The sequence below is a fragment of the Nelumbo lutea genome, chromosome 1, assembly GCF_056320005.1.
Source record: "Nelumbo lutea isolate HS-2025 chromosome 1, American lotus-T2T, whole genome shotgun sequence".
Lineage (NCBI taxonomy): Eukaryota > Viridiplantae > Streptophyta > Magnoliopsida > Proteales > Nelumbonaceae > Nelumbo > Nelumbo lutea.
This window is the reverse complement of record NC_142684.1, coordinates 68863255-68885358: the sequence shown is the minus strand read 5'-3', so window position 1 is coordinate 68885358 and position 22104 is coordinate 68863255. Positions and strand designations below refer to the sequence as shown.

At 37.4% G+C, this 22104-nt stretch overlaps 3 protein-coding genes across 3 annotated transcripts; 1 reads left to right on the top strand and 2 right to left on the bottom strand.

Annotated features, from left to right (window-relative positions):
- The first annotated feature begins 617 nt into the window (after positions 1 to 617).
- On the top strand, positions 618 to 3019 carry LOC148875126 (Calcium-dependent lipid-binding (CaLB domain) family protein). The gene is made up of 2 exons (XM_088964185.1): positions 618 to 991; positions 1129 to 3019. The coding sequence occupies exon 2, from the start codon at positions 1439 to 1441 to the stop codon at positions 2744 to 2746; it is 1308 nt and encodes a 435-aa protein (XP_088820311.1). The 5' UTR covers positions 618 to 991; positions 1129 to 1438; the 3' UTR covers positions 2747 to 3019.
- An 81-nt stretch (positions 3020 to 3100) lies between these two features.
- Positions 3101 to 8583, bottom strand: TRN1 (tornado 1). Its single transcript, XM_088964184.1, has 3 exons — positions 6709 to 8583; positions 5256 to 6499; positions 3101 to 4680 (listed from the first exon to the last, which is right to left on the bottom strand). Exons 1-3 carry the CDS (start codon positions 8207 to 8209, stop codon positions 3265 to 3267), a joined length of 4161 nt encoding a protein of 1386 aa, XP_088820310.1. The 5' UTR covers positions 8210 to 8583; the 3' UTR covers positions 3101 to 3264.
- A 2601-nt stretch (positions 8584 to 11184) lies between these two features.
- LOC148875124 (heterogeneous nuclear ribonucleoprotein 1-like) lies at positions 11185 to 18117 on the bottom strand. The gene is made up of 5 exons (XM_088964936.1): positions 17662 to 18117; positions 17403 to 17523; positions 16957 to 17182; positions 15423 to 16620; positions 11185 to 11744 (listed from the first exon to the last, which is right to left on the bottom strand). The coding sequence occupies exons 3-5, from the start codon at positions 17176 to 17178 to the stop codon at positions 11731 to 11733; spliced, it is 1434 nt and encodes a 477-aa protein (XP_088821062.1). The 5' UTR covers positions 17179 to 17182; positions 17403 to 17523; positions 17662 to 18117; the 3' UTR covers positions 11185 to 11730.
- Positions 18118 to 22104: the final 3987 nt, after the last annotated feature.

The window sequence follows — 22104 nt, the reverse complement described above, 5'->3', positions numbered from 1 at the left end:
CTCTTCCTCTTTTAACTCAAGTGGAAGCTTGGATTGTTACCAAAGTGTTTGATAAAATCAGCATGTGAACATGCTACATTTTTAGTTTCTTTGTAATCTATGGTCTAATAGAAGTAAAGGACATTCTGAACTCTGAAGAATTAAATGGCAATTTAAGGATCTACCCATTTCTTGGTTATAATTTCTATTAAAACCCAAAAGAAGACAAATAATTTAAGCCTTACCAGAGACAAAATTCAGGAAAAAAGAGAGTGCTCTAGTTTTTTTTGGTGGGGGTTCATAATGTGGCTTTTGACCCTCATAGGAGCCAGATCATTATTGGATTGATGGGCCACGTATACAAGTTTCTAGGTCTCATCAGCGCTCAGTCCCCTCATATTCATCAGGTTTTAAAGTATATGAAATATAAATTAATTCCAAAACAGAGAATGCAGAAACTAGCAACCAATTAACTATATAAATCTGGGTAGATTTGTTGTACTTCTTGGACTTTCTAGACTGCAAAGAGAACAAAGCAACAGTTATATCCGCAAATTCAAGGATAATTTTTCTTATCTGCAGCAGCAAGAGGACACGCCCTTTAATATATAAAATTCAGTAAAATATCCAATAAATGCGTTCACACTACATACACAAAAACAGAGGTTTCAGACAGGCTTCAACAGTTCAAACTCTGGGAGTTTAGCTGAGAACTTGATAATATTCCTCTTCTGTGGATTTGCAGGTATAATTAAGGAAGGGAGAATTTTTCATATTCTTAGCTAGGACTTCTCGGTTCACGAGCTGCGTCATCGACAGATCTAGATAAGCTGCTGCGGAAACTACACAGGAATCAGTTTGACTTCTGAGCAGAGGCAACTAGGCAAGAAAAAAGAAAAAGAAAAAAACCTTCTCTTTCTCCCTCGACTTTTTTCCCTTTCAGCTTTAAATCTCTGTTCATTTTTGTTACTCGACAAGATTTTAACTTCATGGGTTTTGCATATAGATCACGGTGAGTCCACCTGGGTTACTGTAATTTCTCTTTCCCCTGTTTCACTCCCTTGGATACGGTGATATTTCTTTAAAGAAAGTTATATTAGCTTTATCGGATTCTGTTTATTACTGTTGATGGCGTTTGCTTATTTTTAGGTTTGGTGCCTGGGTCTGAACTCTGAAGTAATTGACCCGAAAGTTCTCATTTTCGGTGTTTCTTTCTTCTGGGTTTTGAGAATCTGTCTTTCGTTCTTCCTGCTAGGGTTCAAGACATTAGTCTTGGTTTGACTGTAATTGTGGGTTGTAGTTCTACTACCAAGAGTTGGTGATCTCTAAATTCTAAGTCAGTTTGATTTGCATTTCTTTCCCTTTAATTTTGAGAACCAGTTTGTTTTTTTTTTCCCTTCTTTTTCTGCCAATCCAAGTTTCTTTTGCTTACGGCTTGCTTGAGTGTTGTTTGTTGGTTATGATCATGGATTCTCACCAACCAGTTGTGTCTCTGTCCAAGAGCTCCTCTGTTGGTGCCGAGCCAGAGAGACAGAGATCCGGTTTTGCCTCTCAGACGTGTGATGGTTTCACCGGAAAAATTGGCGTCCATGGAAAGGAGGGTGCAGCTGCTAACTCGGAAGACTTCATTGGCGTTCTTGAAGTCTATATACACCAGGCTAGGGATATCCACAACATCTGCATATACCATAAACAAGATGTATACGCCAAGCTCTGCCTGACAAGCAATCCTGAAACTACCGTTTCAACTCAGATCATTAACGGCGGAGGAAAGAATCCAGTCTTCAACGAGAATCTTCGACTCAAAGTTCGAACTGTAGAATCCTCCCTCAAATGTGAGATATGGATGCTGAGCAGGGTAAAAAATTATCTTGAAGACCAGCTGCTTGGGTTTGTACTGGTGCCTCTATCGGATGTCCTCATCGGCAATGGAAAGTTGGCACAAGAGTTTTCACTCTCCTCGACGGATCTCTTCCATTCTCCAGCAGGGTTTGTGCAATTGTCACTCTCCTACAGTGGATTTTCACCAGAAGTCGTGGCTATTCCTGCTCCACAAACATCTCTGACTGCACCTACACCTGTGCAAGATTCAGCGGAGTCTGTCCCCAGTGACCTAGATAAGATTGAGTTCCCAGATCCAAAAATTGTGAATGAAAACAATCTCATGGTTTCGGAATACTTTGGGATCTCATGTACCACTTTGGACCCTCAGAGCTCTGAGAGTTTCAGCACCTCAGACACCGAAAATAACCTCAGTTCTGACATAAGTATTCATGTTGTGGAAAGCTTTTCGGCGGGTAGTGTCGGTTCTGTTGAGATCCAGAAGAAGGATACTCCCCCAAGCAGTGTTTCAACAAACGGATCTCCTTCTGCTTCGATTCCTGCAAGCTCGACATCATTCTGTGATACCTCAGGGACCTCAAAATCTCCAAACCAGGACCTGACTTCACCTCTCAAGGAAAAAGGAGCAGATGTTGATGAGGCAGAGAGTGATTCGTCAGCTGGGACTCCAAGTAATTTAGTTACACAACCTCTTTTGAATATAAAAATTGAACCAGAGCAAACAGTGGTGCAACAGGATATAGTAGACATGTACATGAAGAGCATGCAGCAATTTACTGAGTCTTTGGCGAAGATGAAGCTTCCAATGGACATGGAAAACGGAACCACCAATTCTGGGAATGCCAATTCTAGCTCTGATCCGAAATTCCCGTCACCGAAGACCACTGGCTCTAGAGTGTTTTATGGGAGTAGAGCTTTCTTCTGAATTTTAGCTTGACATGGCGTGAGGATACACGGATGGCTTTAGGTTTTAGAACAAACAGTTGTTAGTGCTATACTTAAAATAGTTGGTCTTTTCTTTTTGAATGTTGGGGTGCTCTTGATGTTGTGAAAACATGACTTGATGTGTTAGTGTTTATCCATTTCATTACAACTGCAGTCACCATGTACGCGTCATTCCATCTCTTATTTTTTTCTTTTCTATGGTGTATTAGCTGGTTTCTTTTCTGTTATATTACTACTATTTATGTGGGGTTAAGTGTTGACTTGGGTTTTGGGAAAATTCTAACTTGAATAATTTGTATTGAAGACAATTTAAGCTAAACCACCAGAACCAGGCTACCAGATATAATCAAGTTCTGTATTCAAATCAATATGTAAGATGTATTGAGCTGTTCTTCATGTATAAGATAACAACATCATCGTCAGAGAGCAAGTTTCATGCAGGTGAGGAATAATAATCTACTTCTCATGATTTAGCCTTCATCTCAGTTTTGCACAGTTTCAAACAGGTACTTCAATCACTTCATTTACCCTTGTCTCTCTATGCCTCCTACAAATCCATGCAATCTGGCCATCATCTATATATCTTACCCTCCAGAGACCAAACTTCTCTGCAATCTGCTTTCCTGTTGAGCACCTCTGATCCCTTAGGAAATCCACAAGCCATTGCTGGGCGGTTCTTAAATCTTGTCGAGTGTCCCTCGAACTTTCCCCACCCAATGACCTGGATCTGCTTCTATTTCTAATTCCCTCCACTCGTCCAATAGCTGTAGCCCCCACAAAACCTGCAGCCATCATACCTCCTGCCCCATAAATAGATGATGAATCAACAAGATGTGCAATTTCTCTGCTCAAATCTGGTATCATCTCTCCCATTCCCGCTACTAGATGGGCTCCTATCTTGAGTGCGAAAGTAAGCAGTTTCATGAACTGCTTCATGTATGGGGCCAAGCACATCACTGTTCTGTTATCAATTTGCATCAGTTCACAACCCATCTGATCTTCAACCACATGCATTTCCCCCCGGAATTCACACAACATGTGCAGTTTGAGTGCTGTCATTCCAGAAATCACATTGGTAATCAATCTCTTTGAATGGTTTTCTGTTTTGACAAAGTAGAACATGTGGGGTACTTTTCTTTCTTCTAGTTGAACACTGTAGTTTATCAGGTAGTTCACCCTGTGATGGAGCTGCATCAAGAGCCTGTGTTCATAATATCTTAGTCCTTGGATCTCTTGCTTCAAGTCTCTAATTTCCCGTTCAATTATCTTCAGCCTCTGCAAAACAGCTTCAACTCCCTTAGCGATGCCATCAAATGTTGGTTCTACTCTGCTGTTAGGTTCATCACCAACTACTGGATGGTCTGGCCTATCTGCTTTGTTTTCTGTTGGAACTGCCAGTTCCATAGCTAGATGGTAGAGGTCATTATATCGTCTATGCAGAACTTCTCGGAAGTCATCATCTGATAGGAGGTCTCTAGCAAAATCAAATCCAGCTCTTAAAATGGGCCTTCCCCCATCTGCTACTGGAACCCAGGTGTGCTGGTAATCATACATGCTATCTGCAGGGACTGATAGGAGAGCTTGTTTCAATTGTTGCAAAGACACAAATTGAATTTTTCTGTATCTGGGGGGTGTTAGGTTTTTCACACATTCTGGACGGAGAATATTCTCAGTCAAGGTGACACCTTGGCAAAGGCTCTGGATTGCTGGAATTATGAGCTGCCTGAAAAGTCTAAGAGTTTCTGTGAGGTTCTTAGTGGAGCAGGCAAGGATATCAATGTAGTGGCCCAGCTGCCCTCCAAGTTCCACTCTGATGTGGATACCGTTGATGATTATTGAGATTAAATATTTTTCAAGACTGTAAGTTGCTCCATGCTGAGTACCTGACTTGAAAATTTTGTTGTGCAGGTGCACCTGGGTTCACAAATAATTAAGATTAACCGCAAACAAGACTGTTGATTATATACTTATTGAAATAATGTTGTACAGAGCTGACAGATATGAGAAAATGAAAGGCTTTCAAATTGGTCATAATGTAAGGTAACTAGAATCATTTGAAAGGGTACTAATGTGAAGATAAGGAATTTCCTTTAAAACTAAGGTAATTTTGTATTTGTACGTCATTAAATTGGATCGCCTTGTGAGAGAACTGGGAAAAATATCAAATCAACAGAAATATGCCAATGACATAGCCACTTTTTAGCAGGGATATGATCTTTATGAATAAAGGTTGGAGTCTTGAACATAGCATGCAAGCTGAAGTGTTAATGAAATGCTTTGACAAAATAAATCTAAGATAAAGAAGAAGTTCTCTCTCAAATGAAACGTTATACTATAAATACTTTTTCTTTTTGAAATGTTTTATTTTCATAATTTGTTTATCTTATTTGATTGGTTTGCTTTTTTTTTTTTTTTGCGGTAATTTTACAGTTTTACTCAAACATATTATACGTCTGAATTTGAAACAAGAAATAAGCATCAGATTTTACCTGTAACCGTGGAAAGAAGCCAGGTGTAAGAAACATGTGACTTGAATCATCACACTCAAGATGTCGCCCTGCATAAAAACAATCTGATGTGCTTATCTGCCATTTCTGTGTACGTCCCCTACCTTCTTCAAGAATACATGGGATTAGAAGTAGAGAATTGGGATCCCTAGGATCTTGTTCATAACATAGTTCAAGCTTCAGCATCATCATAACTAGATCACTCGCCTCCAAATTTTCAAAAACCTTGGTACCCATTCCTGGAATGTGACTCTGTAAAGCTCCTTTAAGGATCTTTTCCAGTTCTTTCCTGCTTATGAATCCATTCTTCTCTGTTGAGCTCTGCCTTCCAGCATCTAATTTTATCAATTGGCCAAGCGCCTCCCCGCAGAACCACTCACAATCTAAGATCAGAAAACCTAGATCGTCGAAAAAGATAACTTCTCCCATGTGATGAAGAGACCTTGCAATAGCCCGCCTTCTTTTGTCCACCTTCTGCAAGTTGTTGTACCTTGATCGGATTCTTAAAGCAGGGACCTTTACCTGACACAGCTCACAGAATTCCTTCCACTTCATCACTGACCTGTTGTAGTTCTCTGTCCTCCAGTCTGATAGAGTTTTGATCAGATCATTGCAAAGGTCATAAACTTGAGGTACTCTCTGGAGAATTGTCTTGCTAGTTTTTCGAATGTGGTGAGTGAGTTTATTCACAGAGCTAGATGATCTTGCATCAACTGTGAATACTGTTGGATAGAACTCAATAAAACCTTGGAATTTATCTCTGAGTCTCTGTATTGAATGTATGATAACTGGCAAGGTTTCTGATTGTTGGGAAATTTTATCAAAGTGGGTGAGGACGACAGTCACATTTGGCAGAAAGGATTGTAAACCAGCTCTTTTTGAGTTTGAAACAATAAACCTGAGCCAGTACAGGAGGTCCTCTTCTATCTCTCCTGCACTTTTTTGTTCCCTATTGTTGGGCTTCCGAAACAAACTAGATATGATAAGAAAGAATGATGCACTCCTTTGCCCTGGAAACATGAGATCATGAAGGGCATAGAACTCTTGCTGACCTGCTAGGTTCCAGACTGAAATCTTTGTATCCTCATCTTTGAATGTTTTGATCTTGATTCCTACTGTTCTCACAGCTTGCTCAACTGGGCTTAGTATTGTTCTGACCTGGTTCAAATAAGGAAGCTTTGAGGAAGAAAAGTTCTGTGATATGGAATTGCAAAGTGTGGTTTTACCTGCAAGCAAGACTTTATAAGTTTGATGTTCTTTTTATCTATTTTTAGATTAAAAAATTATGAATAAAATTAATTATTAATAGAAATTGCAAGACAAACCGGCTATTCAATAGAGATAAATTTTATCAACTACTTTTAATCAGTATAAAGCAGCTAATTCAACATTGATCTAAGGTGTGAATGAAATCCAACCTTAGAAATTAACTTACCTGCAAATTCTTGCCCACAAAAGAAGACCCTACAACTCCTTGATACCGTTAATGGCATGTCCTTGAGCAAATCTGTTTCTGGTTCCATCCTCCCATTCTGGCCTAGTTTCTGGTAGATCTCTTCTGTCTTCCCAGAATTATGCAAAGGTGTCCTGTTGAGATCGATTTCTTCTAGCCAAGGATTAACCTGCAATGTCTCCATTATTGCCTGCAAAACCAATTCTCCTTCAACACCTTTACAACCCTGCAATGACAAGCATCGCATAGTAGCATTCCTTTCCAAGCTCTTGAAAATTTTGATGATGTCTACCTGCTTTAAGCTCTCATCATCATAAATTCCAAACTGGACCAGGCTCTGGTTGGTCATCAACAACTGCAAGATGGCCATTATTCCATCATGACCTATTCTTGTTTTCCCTCCTCCAAAAGTTACAGATTTCAGAGTTGTGTTTGCTTGGCATTGCAGAGATGAGAACCTGGTCAATGGGCAAAGTAAATGCTCTACTCCTATGCCGCCAAACCAGTTCCCATGAAGGTATAAGCTTTCTAGGCAATGATTCTTGAAGAGACCTGCTCCAACATACATGACTCCCTTGTCTTTGAGGCAAGTTTTAGACAAACTCACCTCTTTGAGGCTGTTGTTTTGTTCTAAAACCCACCGAAACTCCTTTGCCCACCTAGATTTTAGCCGAATCCCAGTCATATCGAGGGACCTGACCGTTGTGTTGCACCCTAGTGCACAAGCAACTCTGCAAGCACTTGAAAGATCTAGCTTGTAAATTCTAAGTGCACTGTTTTCAGGCACAAATTCTACCACCTTGGAAGTTTTTTCTCCACTCCAAATATGTACTTCCATGCTCCTGTTCCTTGCTAGTACTGCAGAGATGAGTGGAGTTGCTGTAATTGGGTTTGAATCAAGAATTATCAATAGCTTCAAGGTGGAATTCACCTCAATCATATTTGATAGTTCTTCAGCTCCCTTTGATCCGATTGAATCCTCCCATATCTGCAACTCTTCTAAGCTCTCATTCAGCTTCAAAGCAGAAGCAAGCAACTCAGCCCCAGCAGAGCCAATACCTGACTCAGAGAATATAACTTCTTTGATTCCTTCATTTTTCTTCAGCATTTCTGATAACTCCAATAAACACTCTCTGCTAAATCTGTTTCTCCGGAAAACAGTTTGCTTTATATTGGAGTTCTTCTCGAGCAAAGCATGGAAGTTCCTTAGTTGATGCATCTCCCATTCGACTCCATGGAACTCCAAGTTGCGCAGAAATATTTGGGTTTTCTTCGCCGCTCCAAGTACTTTCAGGAGGTCAGAGAAGTATGTTAGACTGTTGACGTCTGCTGAGATGCTTATGTTCATGGAGTTCTCTGTTTCTTGATAGCAGTTTGAATTGGGTTGAGAAAGAAAGAATGAAATGCTATGCAGATTTACAGTTTCTGACATGATTGTTTGCATAGTCCATTGGAGGTCGTGTAGGTTTTGGATGGATGCCATGATTCGGTTGATAAATCTTTACTAGACTGGACAATGGAGAGTATTTCTTTACAGAAGGGAGACTGATGGACCAGAACTCAAGGTTTAAGGATCCATGAACTATCTAGTGCTTTATGGACGAATTTATTTTGATGTCTAACTACCCATTCGAGTAGAATGGCTTAAAATGACCTTACATCTTGAAACTGACAATGGTAATCCTGAATGGACTTAGCTCTGGTATCTGATCTCCATTTCTGTCTTATGAGAGGAATACTTTCCTTCATTCCGAAGTGAAGGCCTATGCTATGCTTCTTGTTATACTTGAATTGGCACTTCATACTTGTGTAAAACTCTACATACCAAATGAGATATAGAGGAGGCATAAGGCCCCATGTTGGCCAAGAAAAAAAAAATGGCTATTTAAACGAAAGGATGAAACTCACTGAACAGCTAGATTTTGGTGCAATTACTTGCCAATGGTTTATTTGATGTTTAGTTGATACACAGGATCATTTGAACGCACTAAGCTGAAAAGACAAGATAAGTTGGACAACAACATGATAATGGAGCCTGTTCCTTTATTACTTTTGGGTTGTTGAACTTTGGAAGAAATTCCTCCTCCCTACTTTCTGCGTTGGAACTTTGAACTTTGGCAGGAACAATCGATATACAGAATCTAATATAAAGCAGAAAAAGCAAACTAGTGCAGGTGACGAAATCACTAAATGGTTTGTCTTTATGGGTTGTCAATTGTGCAACTGAGCTTATTAAATGAACTATATAAGAGCACCAGAATGTTCTTTCCTCCTAATCTAAGCATACCCATTCATTTGGGCCATTGGGTTAATAGTTTCCCTTTCCCATGTTTGGTGCATCATTTGAATGCTGTAGATCAAATCATATTGGGTGATCCTACTACTACTACTACTACAAACTCAACTCTTCACACATTTGCTATTTGATGAATGTGATTATATAACGGGCTTGATCTTTCTTATCATTTCATCAGAAAGATGAGGAAATCTGGCGGTCAAGATGCGTCCGGTGAGTGTGAATCATAACTGGGTCAAGCGGAAATTCCAAATGATAAAGATTCGGTTGCTTCCAACTGCAGTGTAGTGGAGTTTATTCGAGTAAGGTGACCAGAGTCCCATGGTTACTTCGTCACTTGAAATTGGTATATGCTCCTCTGCGTCAAGAACCGACATCCTTAATAATCAAAATTAAATTGAAATTTACATTGGGGAATCGAACTTTTTGTGCAGATTTTCCTCAATTAGAAATTTACGTGGGTTTTCCATTCAACCTAATTGTTTTTTGACAGACCTGCCCTTCGTATTTTTTATGGTTGACAGACCTGCCCTTCTCTTTTAAAAGTCTCCTTCCTCCTTTATTTATTTATTTGTTTCTCTTTCTCTTAGGATTAATACGAGTGATCATGGGCTGGGCCCGGACCCAAACCGGCCTGAACTATAAGCATAGGCCCAGGCCAGGTTCCAGGTCCATTACTTTATAACATATATATATATATATATATAAGGGCCAGGCTAGCCCAGAAATGTTCGGGCTGGGGCCGGCTATAAATGATTTGACCCAAATTAACATTTTACACTGCTTTTGTGCATCAGGATCAGGCTTTGGGCCGGGACCATTAAAAATTGGCAAAAGCCCAACCCAAGCCCACACAAGTTGCACGGAGCTGGGGAGGGGAGTCAGAACTCAGCAGTCCGGACACCGGAGTGGGTTATCAGCCCATAAACTAGGCACCCATGCACTCCTCTAATTAACCAAACTGTCGTTGCTTCTTCATTCATTGCCCCCCTTTCTTGCAGATGAAATGAAGTTAGGCTGTGTTTGGTTTAACAGAGCCCTTCCCACTTCCCAGCACTGCGGAGTTCAACATTTGTCTTAGGCTGTGTTTGGTTTAACAGAAAATAATTGAGAAACAGAATTTGAGGGAAAATCATTAAGAAAGAGAGAGCTTGACAGAAAATAATAACCGTACTAGCTTAGGCTGTGTTTGGGTTAACAGAAAATAATAAGGAACAGAAAAATTAATAAGAAATTTCACAAAATAATAGAACTTCCTCTTAACATATCATTAGTAAGGTGCTCAAAAGGATGCAGGTCACAACCGAATCATTGCTGGGTCAACCACAAGTCAAATTCCACAAAATGGGATACCCCATTGACACAGAGCCAAGAGTCAAGCCTTAGTAGGCCTACACAACAAATACACAATATTCTGACCCACACGGCCGGGGAGAAGAGATGGGGTACTTTCGGATTCCATATGAAAAGAAGCTCATAATTAAGTGCCCATTCATCCACATTCCACACCCCACAGTGACGTGACAATGGACCACTTAACCCCTGTTGCTTTACTTAAGGTTACCGAACGCTGTGTGTGGTTTGAAATTTGAAAGGAAAGGTAGGGAAGCCTTTTTCTTTCAAACCAAACACAGCCTAAGGTTAAAACCCATGATAACCCTTACAGATCCTCAATTATGGAAGATAAAAATTTCAATGTTCAATAGAGCAAAATAAAAATGAACAAGGGGAGAGGGAGGGGGTTCCAATCAGATGACTGCGACCTTCTTAACGTTGGATCAATTGAATAATGGTGGATATTTACTCCATGTCTCTTTTCCTCACGCCCATTCTTTATTTGCAGATATAATTGCCACCAGGTGACTTCAAAACAATATATTTAAGCTCTCAGCAGAACAACATTTCAAGGTCTCAACCTATTCACCTTTGGATATGTGAAAGGAACATAAGATTTTAGATTACAACTCTACAGCTTAGTACTGACCTAGGAAAATTATCAGAACAACAATATTTCAATTAAGACAGTTCAAGTCATCAAAAGCCAAAAGGTGCTCAAGCAAAAGCAAAATACAATAATTGAGTGGCAGTTTTGCACTTTCATTGCCCCAAACTAGTGAAGATTAAATTTATTGTAGAAAGAAGTTCAATGTATCCCATAGAAATGAATCAGAATATTTCGTAACTTATTCTTTGGGACCCAGATGGGTAACCCTCAAAAGTTTCACACTAGTAATCACCCAGAACCTCTGGTACAATCTGAAAAAGACAAAACCCAAAAAAAAAAAATGAAAGAAAACATACCTGACAAGAACCGGCAACTTTGCCTGAGACATTACAGGGGGGAAAGAAATTAAAAAGAAAAAGAGTCTGTCTTTGTGTATCGCCAAAGAAGCACGATACATTGATTGGAATCACTCTTTTCTGAATATATCCCGCAAGCTGATTTTACATCTCAATCAAACCCAAATAAGAAATCCTAAATTAATTAAAAAACCTCAAATTTCTCAATCCTTACACAAAATTCCTTGTAACTGCTCTTTCTGAATTCAGCGTCTTCAAAATAGCCACTCCAGTTAGCTCTAGATAATCAATTTCTTTTTAGCTGAAATATATTAATGAGGGGGATGTACGAAATTCACAGTCGTTTACTTGGTTCACTGGATTACCTTCACCTACAATATCCTCGTGATATCGAAATAATGATCCTCCTACGCAGCAATTCCTGAAGCAAGAAACACCCAATAATGAGTAAATATCACAATATACCATAGCATAATGGTTACTAAAACCAGAGCAATTAATTAGTAATTACTCAGCATAAAACAAAAGGAGTATTACACATCCCACTTCCTGACTTTCTAGAACCAAATCCTTTTTACAGTTTAACCTAGCAACTGAAGTGGTAAGACAACGTTTTGCAATCAATATTATCAAAATTTTAATTGATTTGAATCATGAATCCCAAAGGGTTTTGAATTGAATCTTGTGTCAAAATCCTTTTCTTAGGATTTTTGCTTGAATCCTACAATTGACTCGTAAATCTTACAATTTATACGATTCTTGTGATTCACTGCAATTCAAATAAATTCGACTAAGAATCAGTTTTCTACTTCATTTTTTTTTCTGTTTATATTTAATTTTGTCAAGAGAGTTGTTTTAAAGCCCTTACTACAAAATGAGTTTATTTTCCATCATATGTAGGTAAAGCGCCATTATATGTGAATTATTTGACTTACAAGTCAAATTTGGTTATATCATCTTAATCTTCTATATAAGTGGTAAATTCTATTTACAATAAGATTCATGATTTGATTCAATTTGACTATCTTAATCTTCTATATATGTGGTAAATTCTATTTACAATAAGAGTCATGATTTGATTCAATTTAACTATCTCTATCATTTACAATACAATAATGATTTTTGGAACATTGTCTGCAATAATTCAAGCACAGGCTGAGCTGCCTAAAGAGAAAGAACAATAATCAGGTTGAACAAACTAAAGCACCATTTGTGACATGGAGACTTGAGCAAGAGGTCACCAAACTAAAACGTAAGAGGTCACCATTTGAGCAAGAGGTCACCATTTGTAACATGGAACCATAGTTCTATGATTCCATCCAATGTTTTAAAATCAAAGGCATGATGCAAGGCGCTCCACTACCTGGAGGTGTGAGACAGAGTTCAGAACGCAAGAGGCATAAGCCTCCTTAAGAGGAGTGGGATGAAGAGGGAGAAGGAGGAGGGGGAGGAGGCCCACTTTCTTTCCCCTTAACTTTCCTTCCCTTTTCCTTTTTTTTTCCCATCTCTTTCTTTCTTTCTTTCTTTTCCTTTCATTTCCTTCTTTTTCTTTTTCTTTTCTTGTTTTTTTTTTTCTGTCTTTCAGTATGAGGTGTACACCTCTTGCACCTGAGGCATATGCCTCAGAGGTATCAACACCTCTGGCATATTCCCCAGGGCATTTTGGCAGTGCTTCACCGGGAGAAACGAGGCATACGCCGCACTTGCCTTTTGAAACACTGATTCCATCTCAGCAAGAATAATTCTAGGATACTAGTGCAACTATACAGTCTAGCATCTCATATAGTTGCTACCAAGTTCTGTCTTTTGTTTGTTTGCCTTCCTTATAATGAGATTAAGTCTGAGGCTGACCACTTCTACAAAAAACATATACAGTACCCAGTCTGCTCCTCCAAAGACCCAGATAAGGCAGATAACTGGATCCAACATTGGGTAATCGCTTTTTTTATGACCGACAAGGCATTTCTAGTGCTACAAGCCTACAATAACTTCAACATAAGCCTCTATCAGGAAAGAACATGCACTTATCAGTTTGTGTGGTGCAGGCATGGAAGTAAGATAAGAGGGTACTGACTACGGAGAAAGAACTCTTAGTTCTTTTGAGCTTCTTAAATTTATTATCTAATTTGTTTGTCGTAAAAATAGGGTTTTATGTCTTCTAGAGAAGTAGAAATATATTGTAACTAGTAAAAATATAAATTGCTACATGCAGTAACTTCCAGACATACTATTTATAGTAATTCCCCTAATTGCAATTTATAGTAAAATCATGATTTGCTATTTTTTAATATTTTCTGGTGTCTCTAAAATAAGTTAATTTTAATAGGACAGTTAGAGTTTTTTTTTTGGAAAAGGTAAGGTAATTTTATTCAAACAAAGAGAACATACAAACAGAGCTCAGGCCAATGAAAGCAGCCTGGGAACAACACAAGTTACAAGCTCCAACAGGACTGAGACTGAAATAAAAGAGGCATGAAGTAGTTAAAAGTGGTTTTGATTCAGTTTCCAAGTTGAAATTAGAATCTGCAAAAAGGAAATCTTAGCCCACTTAATTTATAAAAAGAGTCATTGATTGTGATTGGAATTTGAGTGGAATTGATGGAATAAAAGTTTGCTTCTAAGTTGCCTGTGGATAACAGTGTGATCTTATTCTTTCTATCTCTTTTCCATTGAGATATAAATCTCTTCCCTTTATAATTCAGATCCTTGTTCTGCTTTTTCTTCCAAAAATGTTCATCCTAGTAGGACTTTCTCCTTACTACTCCTTATATCCTACTTAATTAGTCCATTGACAGTTCAGTTTAAAAGATTTTGCTTGATAGAAATCAGTTTAAAAGATCTCTAGAAGTTCATTATTTCTTCTCCTTCTCTTTTCTATTCAGATCCATCTCCTCATAATTCAGACCCTTAATTCTCCTTTTTCCTCCCACAACCTTCACCCTAGTACGATTTTCTCATTACCATCCCACTTCATTGTGGGTCCAGTTTAAAAAGAGTTTACTTGATAAATATCAGGAATACCAGAAGAGCAATCACCACCTTATATTTTAATTCTCTTTGGACTGCAAGATGCACAGACTAAGAAAATGTCCTTTTAGGCTTTTCCTATATAACATCTGACGGAATTAATTATTTTGGTCAACATGGGTTCATATTTGGGGTCCAATAATTGTCATTTGTCAGTTCAAGCCAAAAAGTTAAGTAACATCTGTTTAATTAGAAACCAATTCAGGACTGTGTCTATGCCAATATTACCCAATTTTTCCCGTCTTTATTTCCAAAAGTAAAAATGTAGAGAAGATGAATAATGAAACATCATAAAAGTAAAGCATAACTTGCAAACACACAGCAAAAAATCAGTATGTATTTTGGAAGACATTTGCACTTAAAAATGAAGTCTGATGAAAAGTAACACACCACGAGCCATGGTTTAGTGGCATACAAGTGGCACTTAGGATCATTAATCCACTCCACTACAATCAATAACAACCTGGTATTCTTTTCTTCTTTTATTTATTGGGTATTACATATTACACATTACAGGGGGATTAAGGGGTTGGGACAGAGAAGGGGTACATGTGAGGTTAACTAACCTTACCACGGAAAGCCTGCACTCATGTGGGTTTGATCCTGAACCTCCATATGCGGAGGGTTTCTGAGTGACCATCTCAGCTACTGGGTCATCTGCACAACCTGGGTTCGCATGACCTTGAAAGAGCTCCAGTTCAAGTGTATAATCATCTCATCCAATTTAGCTTTTTTTCTTCTTTCATTTGGTAATTGTTGGAATGGAAGCATGGATGATGGATTCCAACCTTAGTTGCTTATTAATGGGCTTTAGGATTGTAAATATGGCCACAGTATGTTATTGATTGGATGGTTTCAATTACCATGATGTTTTTGTTACATATACCAAGGGGTGACCAAAGAATGTCCAGTTTAATAACCTTGCCCTATATGCATGAGGTAGGAAACTTAGAATTATTTTGTGTTTAATAATAACAAAACATCCTCAATTCATGCCTATGTCTTCAGTGTAGACAAAACTAAAACAGATCATAAGAACACATCATCAAGCCAAAGATATCTCATCTCATACCTCTATTTGATTGTCTATTGGCAACACTATAACCACCAACATAACCCGCAGAACTTTTAGCTGTAACATCTGAAGCTGCACTGCCGAGACCATACCCAAATGAACCAGACTCCTCTAGCTCTGAAGTTGCAGACCGCCAAGTAGGGTCACCATAAACTGAACCACCACCATAGAAGTCTCCATAAGCTCCATCATAACCAGCACTTGATGCAGCATATGATGATGCTGTAGCAGCATTAGTTACACTGTTTCTTCCATACCCTCCTCCACCCAACCCATAACTGCTATCACCACTTCCATAACCAAGATTCCCGCTGGCAAAGCCAGAAGAACTCCCTCCACTTTGAGCCGAAATAGGAGAAGAACCCCAATTTGCTGCACTATTGCCAAAAGCACCTCCAATAGTCCCACTACCAGAGCCCATGTAAGCACTAGAACTTGTAGAGTTTGAGACATAACCAAGCCCCCCATTTCCCCACACATTCCGGCTACTTGAGCTTAAAAGAGAACCGCTCCCTCCATTACTTCCATTGTACCCAATAGGACTACCAAACCTACTTGTGTTCCCACTGTAGTAAGGGCTCAATCCCCGTCCATAACCTATATTAGTACCAAAGCTTGCCCCATAACTTGGGCTCAGTCCTGGCTCAAAATTCATGCCGCCCATTGCATAACCAGGAGGACCAAATGATGGATATCCACTCCGACTACCAGCAACTGGACTAAATCTACCATCCATTCTAACTCCATAGCCTCCAACTGAACTCGGATTATATCCTTGAGTATAGCCATTAAGAAAGCTATTGACCCTGCTCAGGCCATAATTATATCCACCTAAGGGGCTCCTGCTGGGCCCTGGAGATAACTCTTTAGGGACAGCCCTCTTGACCTCAACCATTTTACCATTCAGTTCATGGAATGTTTTAACTAACACTTTCTCTACTGCATCTTCTGAATCATAAGTGATAAATCCAAAGCCCCTTGGCCTTTGAGTGTTGTGATCATACATTACCACAACATCTGTGATTGTCCCAAACTGCTCAAAGTACTTCTTGAAGTCACTCTCGGTGACTGTGGATGCTAAACCTCCTACAAATATCTTTTTAGTGCGGGCAGGACCCGGTGATCCATGAATGCTAGCATTGTTTCTATTCAGAATGTGCTGATCATCCCTTGGAACAGCCTTCTTCGCTTCAACCTGAGAATTCAGAATCAAAAAATGAAAACTACTCGTGAGATATACCAAGAATTTTAAAGCCCGAGAAAGGATCAGATGCTTTAATTCCAGGTAAGACATTGAAAGCTTGAAACAGAAGAAATGTTCTCATATATATTCATAAATGTGTGTGCGGGAGGATGAATCCTCAACTGAAATTTATGGAATTCGGAATCAGATTAAGGAATCGAATTCTTAGAATTAAACTTTTGAAATGAAAATGCCAGAGATATAATAAGTTACCGGTTATTCCCAAATTGCAATTCTTCTTTTTTCTATAAAAATCAAAACGCGATTGATTTCCAACAATCTACTTACCGTTCTACCATCTATAGTATGTTTCTCCATAACAACTCTTTCTGCCACAGTTGGGTCGGCAAAGACAACAAAGCCAAAACCACGGGCACGACCTGTGGTCCTATCCTTCATGATCACAGCTTCCACTACTTCTCCATAAGATTTGAAATACTCCTTGAGACGATCTTCATTTGTGTCCCAGGAGATTCCACCTATGAAGAGTTTTCCGAGATCCGATTCCATTTTTCTACAATCACATACCAGATTATCTTATCAATTCTGTTTCTACACCCAACCAAAAAGATTAGCAATACACAAATGAAATATGGACATCAGATCCAACTAGTAACAGATAATTCAGGAAGAGATAAATCAAAAACCACAAAATTCAATTTATTTTGAACAAAGAAATCCAACCGACTAGATTAAAATGCAGATAAAAATGAATGAAACAAGAAGACGCGTACCTTATCCAAGGAATTACCCAGAGAGCGGCAGATAGTATATCAGATATCAAATGGGTACTCTCAAATTCAATTCAGTAATATCGGATCCTTCATGGATCGAATAGCCCAAAATCCAAGGTTCCTGAAAAATCCAGCAAATAAAATTAACAGAAAAAAAAAGGAAATGAAATCCAATAAGATCAGAAATAAAACCTCGTTGAACGAAGATCAAGAGATAAATAGAAGAAAGATGCGGAGCAAAACAAACTCTAAATCTCACCGGTTAGGAAAAAAAAGTCGGATGTAAAAAATCCGAGCAATCTAAGATCTGAGAGGAGGCATAATAAGAACAGAGGGCGTGTTCATCCTCCTCGAAAAGGCCCCCTTTTTGCCTTACTCTTTCTTTTTTCTTCCAATTCCGTTCGATACAATGAAATTTTACACTAAATACAGAAAAGAAAGGAGATGTATATGGTTGGGTTTCGAATCTGAGAAGTTGTAAATTGTAATATAAATAGAGAGAGGAGAGGGAGGAAGACGTTTGCGATCTTCTGGTGTGTAAGAAATGGAGATGATGGATGACGATGATTTTGAGTGAGATTTCAAAATAAAGTGTCTTTTTTCTTCATTTTTTTTTTCTCATTTTCCTCTCTTTTTTGTCTTTTTAGTTTTTAGACTACCAAATAAAACAACTTAGATTCCTGATACACGGAAGCGATTGTTTGATGTTTTTCTCTCGTCCATTCGTCCACATTTCTTCTATAAGTAAGTTCCAGTATCCAGTATCCATTGGTAGGACACAAAGCACAATGTAAATTCTGAATACGTGTCACATTTAGAAAGGTTGTGAGTTGTGGACTCAAATCCAAAGCTTATTTTATTTTGGTAGATAAGTTACTTTGTTCCATCGGATTAACAAATTCCAACCGTGGGATTTATGGAATTTTTTATAAAAAAAAAATCGTGAATATATACGAGAATTTTTCATTTTTTTTCTTATCAAGGCTCTAAACTCCACGGTAGAAATCAATGATCGAGATCATTTCCTTGGTAGAGATCCTCCATTGTTGGTGGGCCCTGTTTAATGTTTTGATATTGATATGCAAACGTTTTACCATGCAACTGACAGATAAGAATGCGCATTTTTGTGTTAATAAATATACACATCAAATGCTCAAGTGGCATTCATATTCTGATATTCAAGGTTTAGTTTAGGGCCCACAGTGCACAGCATTAGGCAATGGCTTTTGATTTGGATATATCTCCTAAGTGATAGCTGGCTTTGCTGCTAATACCCACCTCAACCGTATAATTTTGTAGATTCCCATTTGTTTTCTTACGACCGGTGGATCGTATGGACGGACGTACGTACCTAGCAACCATGTGTGATAGTGTGATACTTCTAAACTGCCAGCCTATATCATGTGTATGACAGGACCACAAAATAAGCAATAAGCGTGGTCAATGGTTACAGACTTACAGTGTTGATTGTAAGTCCACGTATATCTCTTAAAAAAGGTTCCAATCTAGTGGTTCTAAAACAAGGGTAACAGTTTCCCCTCTATTGATACTGGTTGTTGGCAATGGACAATAGTGACTACTGACCGTATAAATCAAACCCCGTGACTACAAACATTTTTTTTAATCAGTTTCTCAAATCGGATTTCAGACTCAGAACCGCCTTAAAAAAATAAGAAAAAAGAAAGAGAAAAAATTATTTGATATAATAGAACGAGAAGTTATTTATCTTTTCAAATATAACATTTATTAATCTACTTTTATTTTGTTGGTTTTTGGATCATTTATTTAAACACCCCCTATAATTTAGCATATTTGTTAAACCCTACCATCTAATTTATCTTTTATAAACCGCCCCTTAATTCTTAACGACGTGAAACTAGACGGGGTGTATAAGTAAATGACCCTTGATTGACTTTGATTTTTCCCGGTTTAGTGGGTAATTCGGTTCGGCAAAGCCGGGTGGTTCTGCTGCCGCATGCCATATTTCTTTCGCTAACGACGTATGTTAAATAACGGTTTTTTTTGGGCTAAGTACGTGGAAGTGGGATGGAATGGACAACATAGTATTTCGAATGCTTTCTACCACCAGCAACACAACACAACACCACGTGCTTGCTTAATCGTAATGCATAATTAGCGGGGAGTCGTGTGATGTACGGAAAAAGCCGAAAGATTTAATAATTTTATTTATTATTAATTAATATTAAATTAATAATCAAAATTTATTGTTAATTAATTAAAAATATTCAAAATTATTGTTAATATTTAAATTTTTAATAAATATATATTTTTAATACTGATTTACAGAAAATAATTATTATTGATTTAATATAAATAAATATTTTAATAAATTTAGTTTTATTAATAATTGATAGTAATTTTAATAATTGTTATCATTTTTATTATTTTTAAAAGAAATTTTGATAAATTTTAAATAAAAAATAGTTACAATAGCTAATATTTTATTAATTTCATTAATAATTAACAGCTATATATGAAGACAACGGAGTGGGCTTAGGGCGGGGCCTGCAAATTTATAGATTTAATCAGATTAGGTTAAGTTATAAATGATTTCTTACTTTTTTATTATTAATTATTAAAATATTGTTAGCTATTAAAATATTATAATTATTAAATTACTGTATTTATTTAAAATACAGTAATTTTTTGGAAATTATCATATTTTCAGAAATATTGCTAAAACTAATTAAATGTATTTTGGTGGTAATTAAGTAGAACTTTTTGGTAATTAAATGTAATTTTCTACTATTTATAACTTAAATTATAACTACAATTAATTATAGCTTAAAAATAATTATTGTTAATTATATCACTATTCATAATTAAAATACATTATTATTTCATTATTACTCTATATTTTTTGCAATAAAATACAATTAATTTATTTTTTTAATTATTTTAGTATTTTAATTAAGCTTTAGGTTTTTCAAAAATTTTGGTATTTTTTATTATTATTTAATATTTTTTGTATATATAAATTTTTTAATATTTTTAACATTTATTTTTGCATATTATTGATATTGCCGCTAAGAAGGGCATAATCGTCATTTGACATCATTAATCGCCACTGTGGAACAGTACGGGTGGAAACTGGAAAGTGAGCCGGGTAAATCACATGCACGAACAAAGACAAACGATTTTAATGTGGGAGTGGGACGATGATGCCTTGTGAATGTGTCAGTGTGTGTGTGAGAGAGAAGCACCAGATCATTGATCTTATCCAATAAAATAATAGCAGTATTAGGTATTACATTAGCTGTCCATGATAACAGAGAATAGAATTGAATGATTTAGATGGAACGTGCTCATCACCATGAATTCAGGTATCTTCACAAGGGGCCGCCTTACAGCACATTCCCACTGTTTATTAGGAACATCTACTGATGATAGTATCAAAACTGATGATATCATCATTGGGAGATATTCCTAATACATGGTGGGAATGTATTGTGGGATATTGTGAGGCGGCCCCTTGTGGTAAGGAGATGTAATCTCATGAGTAAGATAGGAGATCGGAGCTTTCATATGGGTGGGCGGATGGGCATCCTCACCCCATTATGTAGCCCTTGGAGATGAAAAAAAAACTATGTTAATAGCAGTATAAAGTTAAGTAATTGCATGATTAAGATTATTGTTAATTATTCTTATGGATAAACCATCACCTTTTCTTAAATACTATTTGTCTCTCTTTCCACAAGAATCAAGAACAAATGGCCAGTTGGTCAAGACTGAAAAATCTTACATGGCTCCCATTCCCACCCACTCCACCACTACCTTCCCCTACCTCATAATTTCCACCCTTTTTCCTGTTAGGCCGTGCCTCATGCCTTGTTTTGGAAGAAACAGATGAGAGAACATACATACAGAAAGTTAATGGAAAGTTCTTAATAAATTTTGTAAAGTTCGTTTCAATTTATGTCTCATTTTCTACGAAGCCAAACAATATAACCTTGCTTATGTTTGGTCCTTTTGAGTTACTTTTCAAAGGGGTGTCAATTGAATCGGATTTGGTCCAAGTTGATCCAGTCCAATGTGAACCTATTATAAATGGATCGGGTCCAATCAAGTCTAATAAATATTTTGGACCGGTCAAATTTAATGTCTGAACCATCCAATCTATCCAAATTTGTTTTTATTTATATTAGTTTCAACTTAAACTTGATTCATTAATACCTAACTATATTCTTATTTTATATCAATAGACCAGATATTGGCTTAGTCCAACCCAATCCAATATAAATTTATTACAAATAGACTAAGTACAATCCAATCTAATAAATATTTTGGACTAGATTGATCCAATTCAATATATCCTATTGATCCGTACAAATTGATTTTGGAGTGAATGGGATTCCATCCAAAACCGATCCATTGGCACCCTTACTTTTGATAATCTTTCAATAGGGACAACCCTGTACTGTTTATTATTTTAGTTATTATTTCTCTTAATTCATACCCAATATTTGCATATGGTGAATTGGTGATCATTGCCCTTACTTAATTACAGCGACTTTTGAGACACTAAACGCCACCATTTCCTTTGAACACCCATAATTTCAGTGTTTCAACCAGACAACATATTTCGTTGAACCAAACATGATTTCATCATCTCTCTATGGGGCTTTCTTTCCATTTATTTTAAACGTTCAAGCTTGAGTCTTAAATTCGAGCCATTCAATTC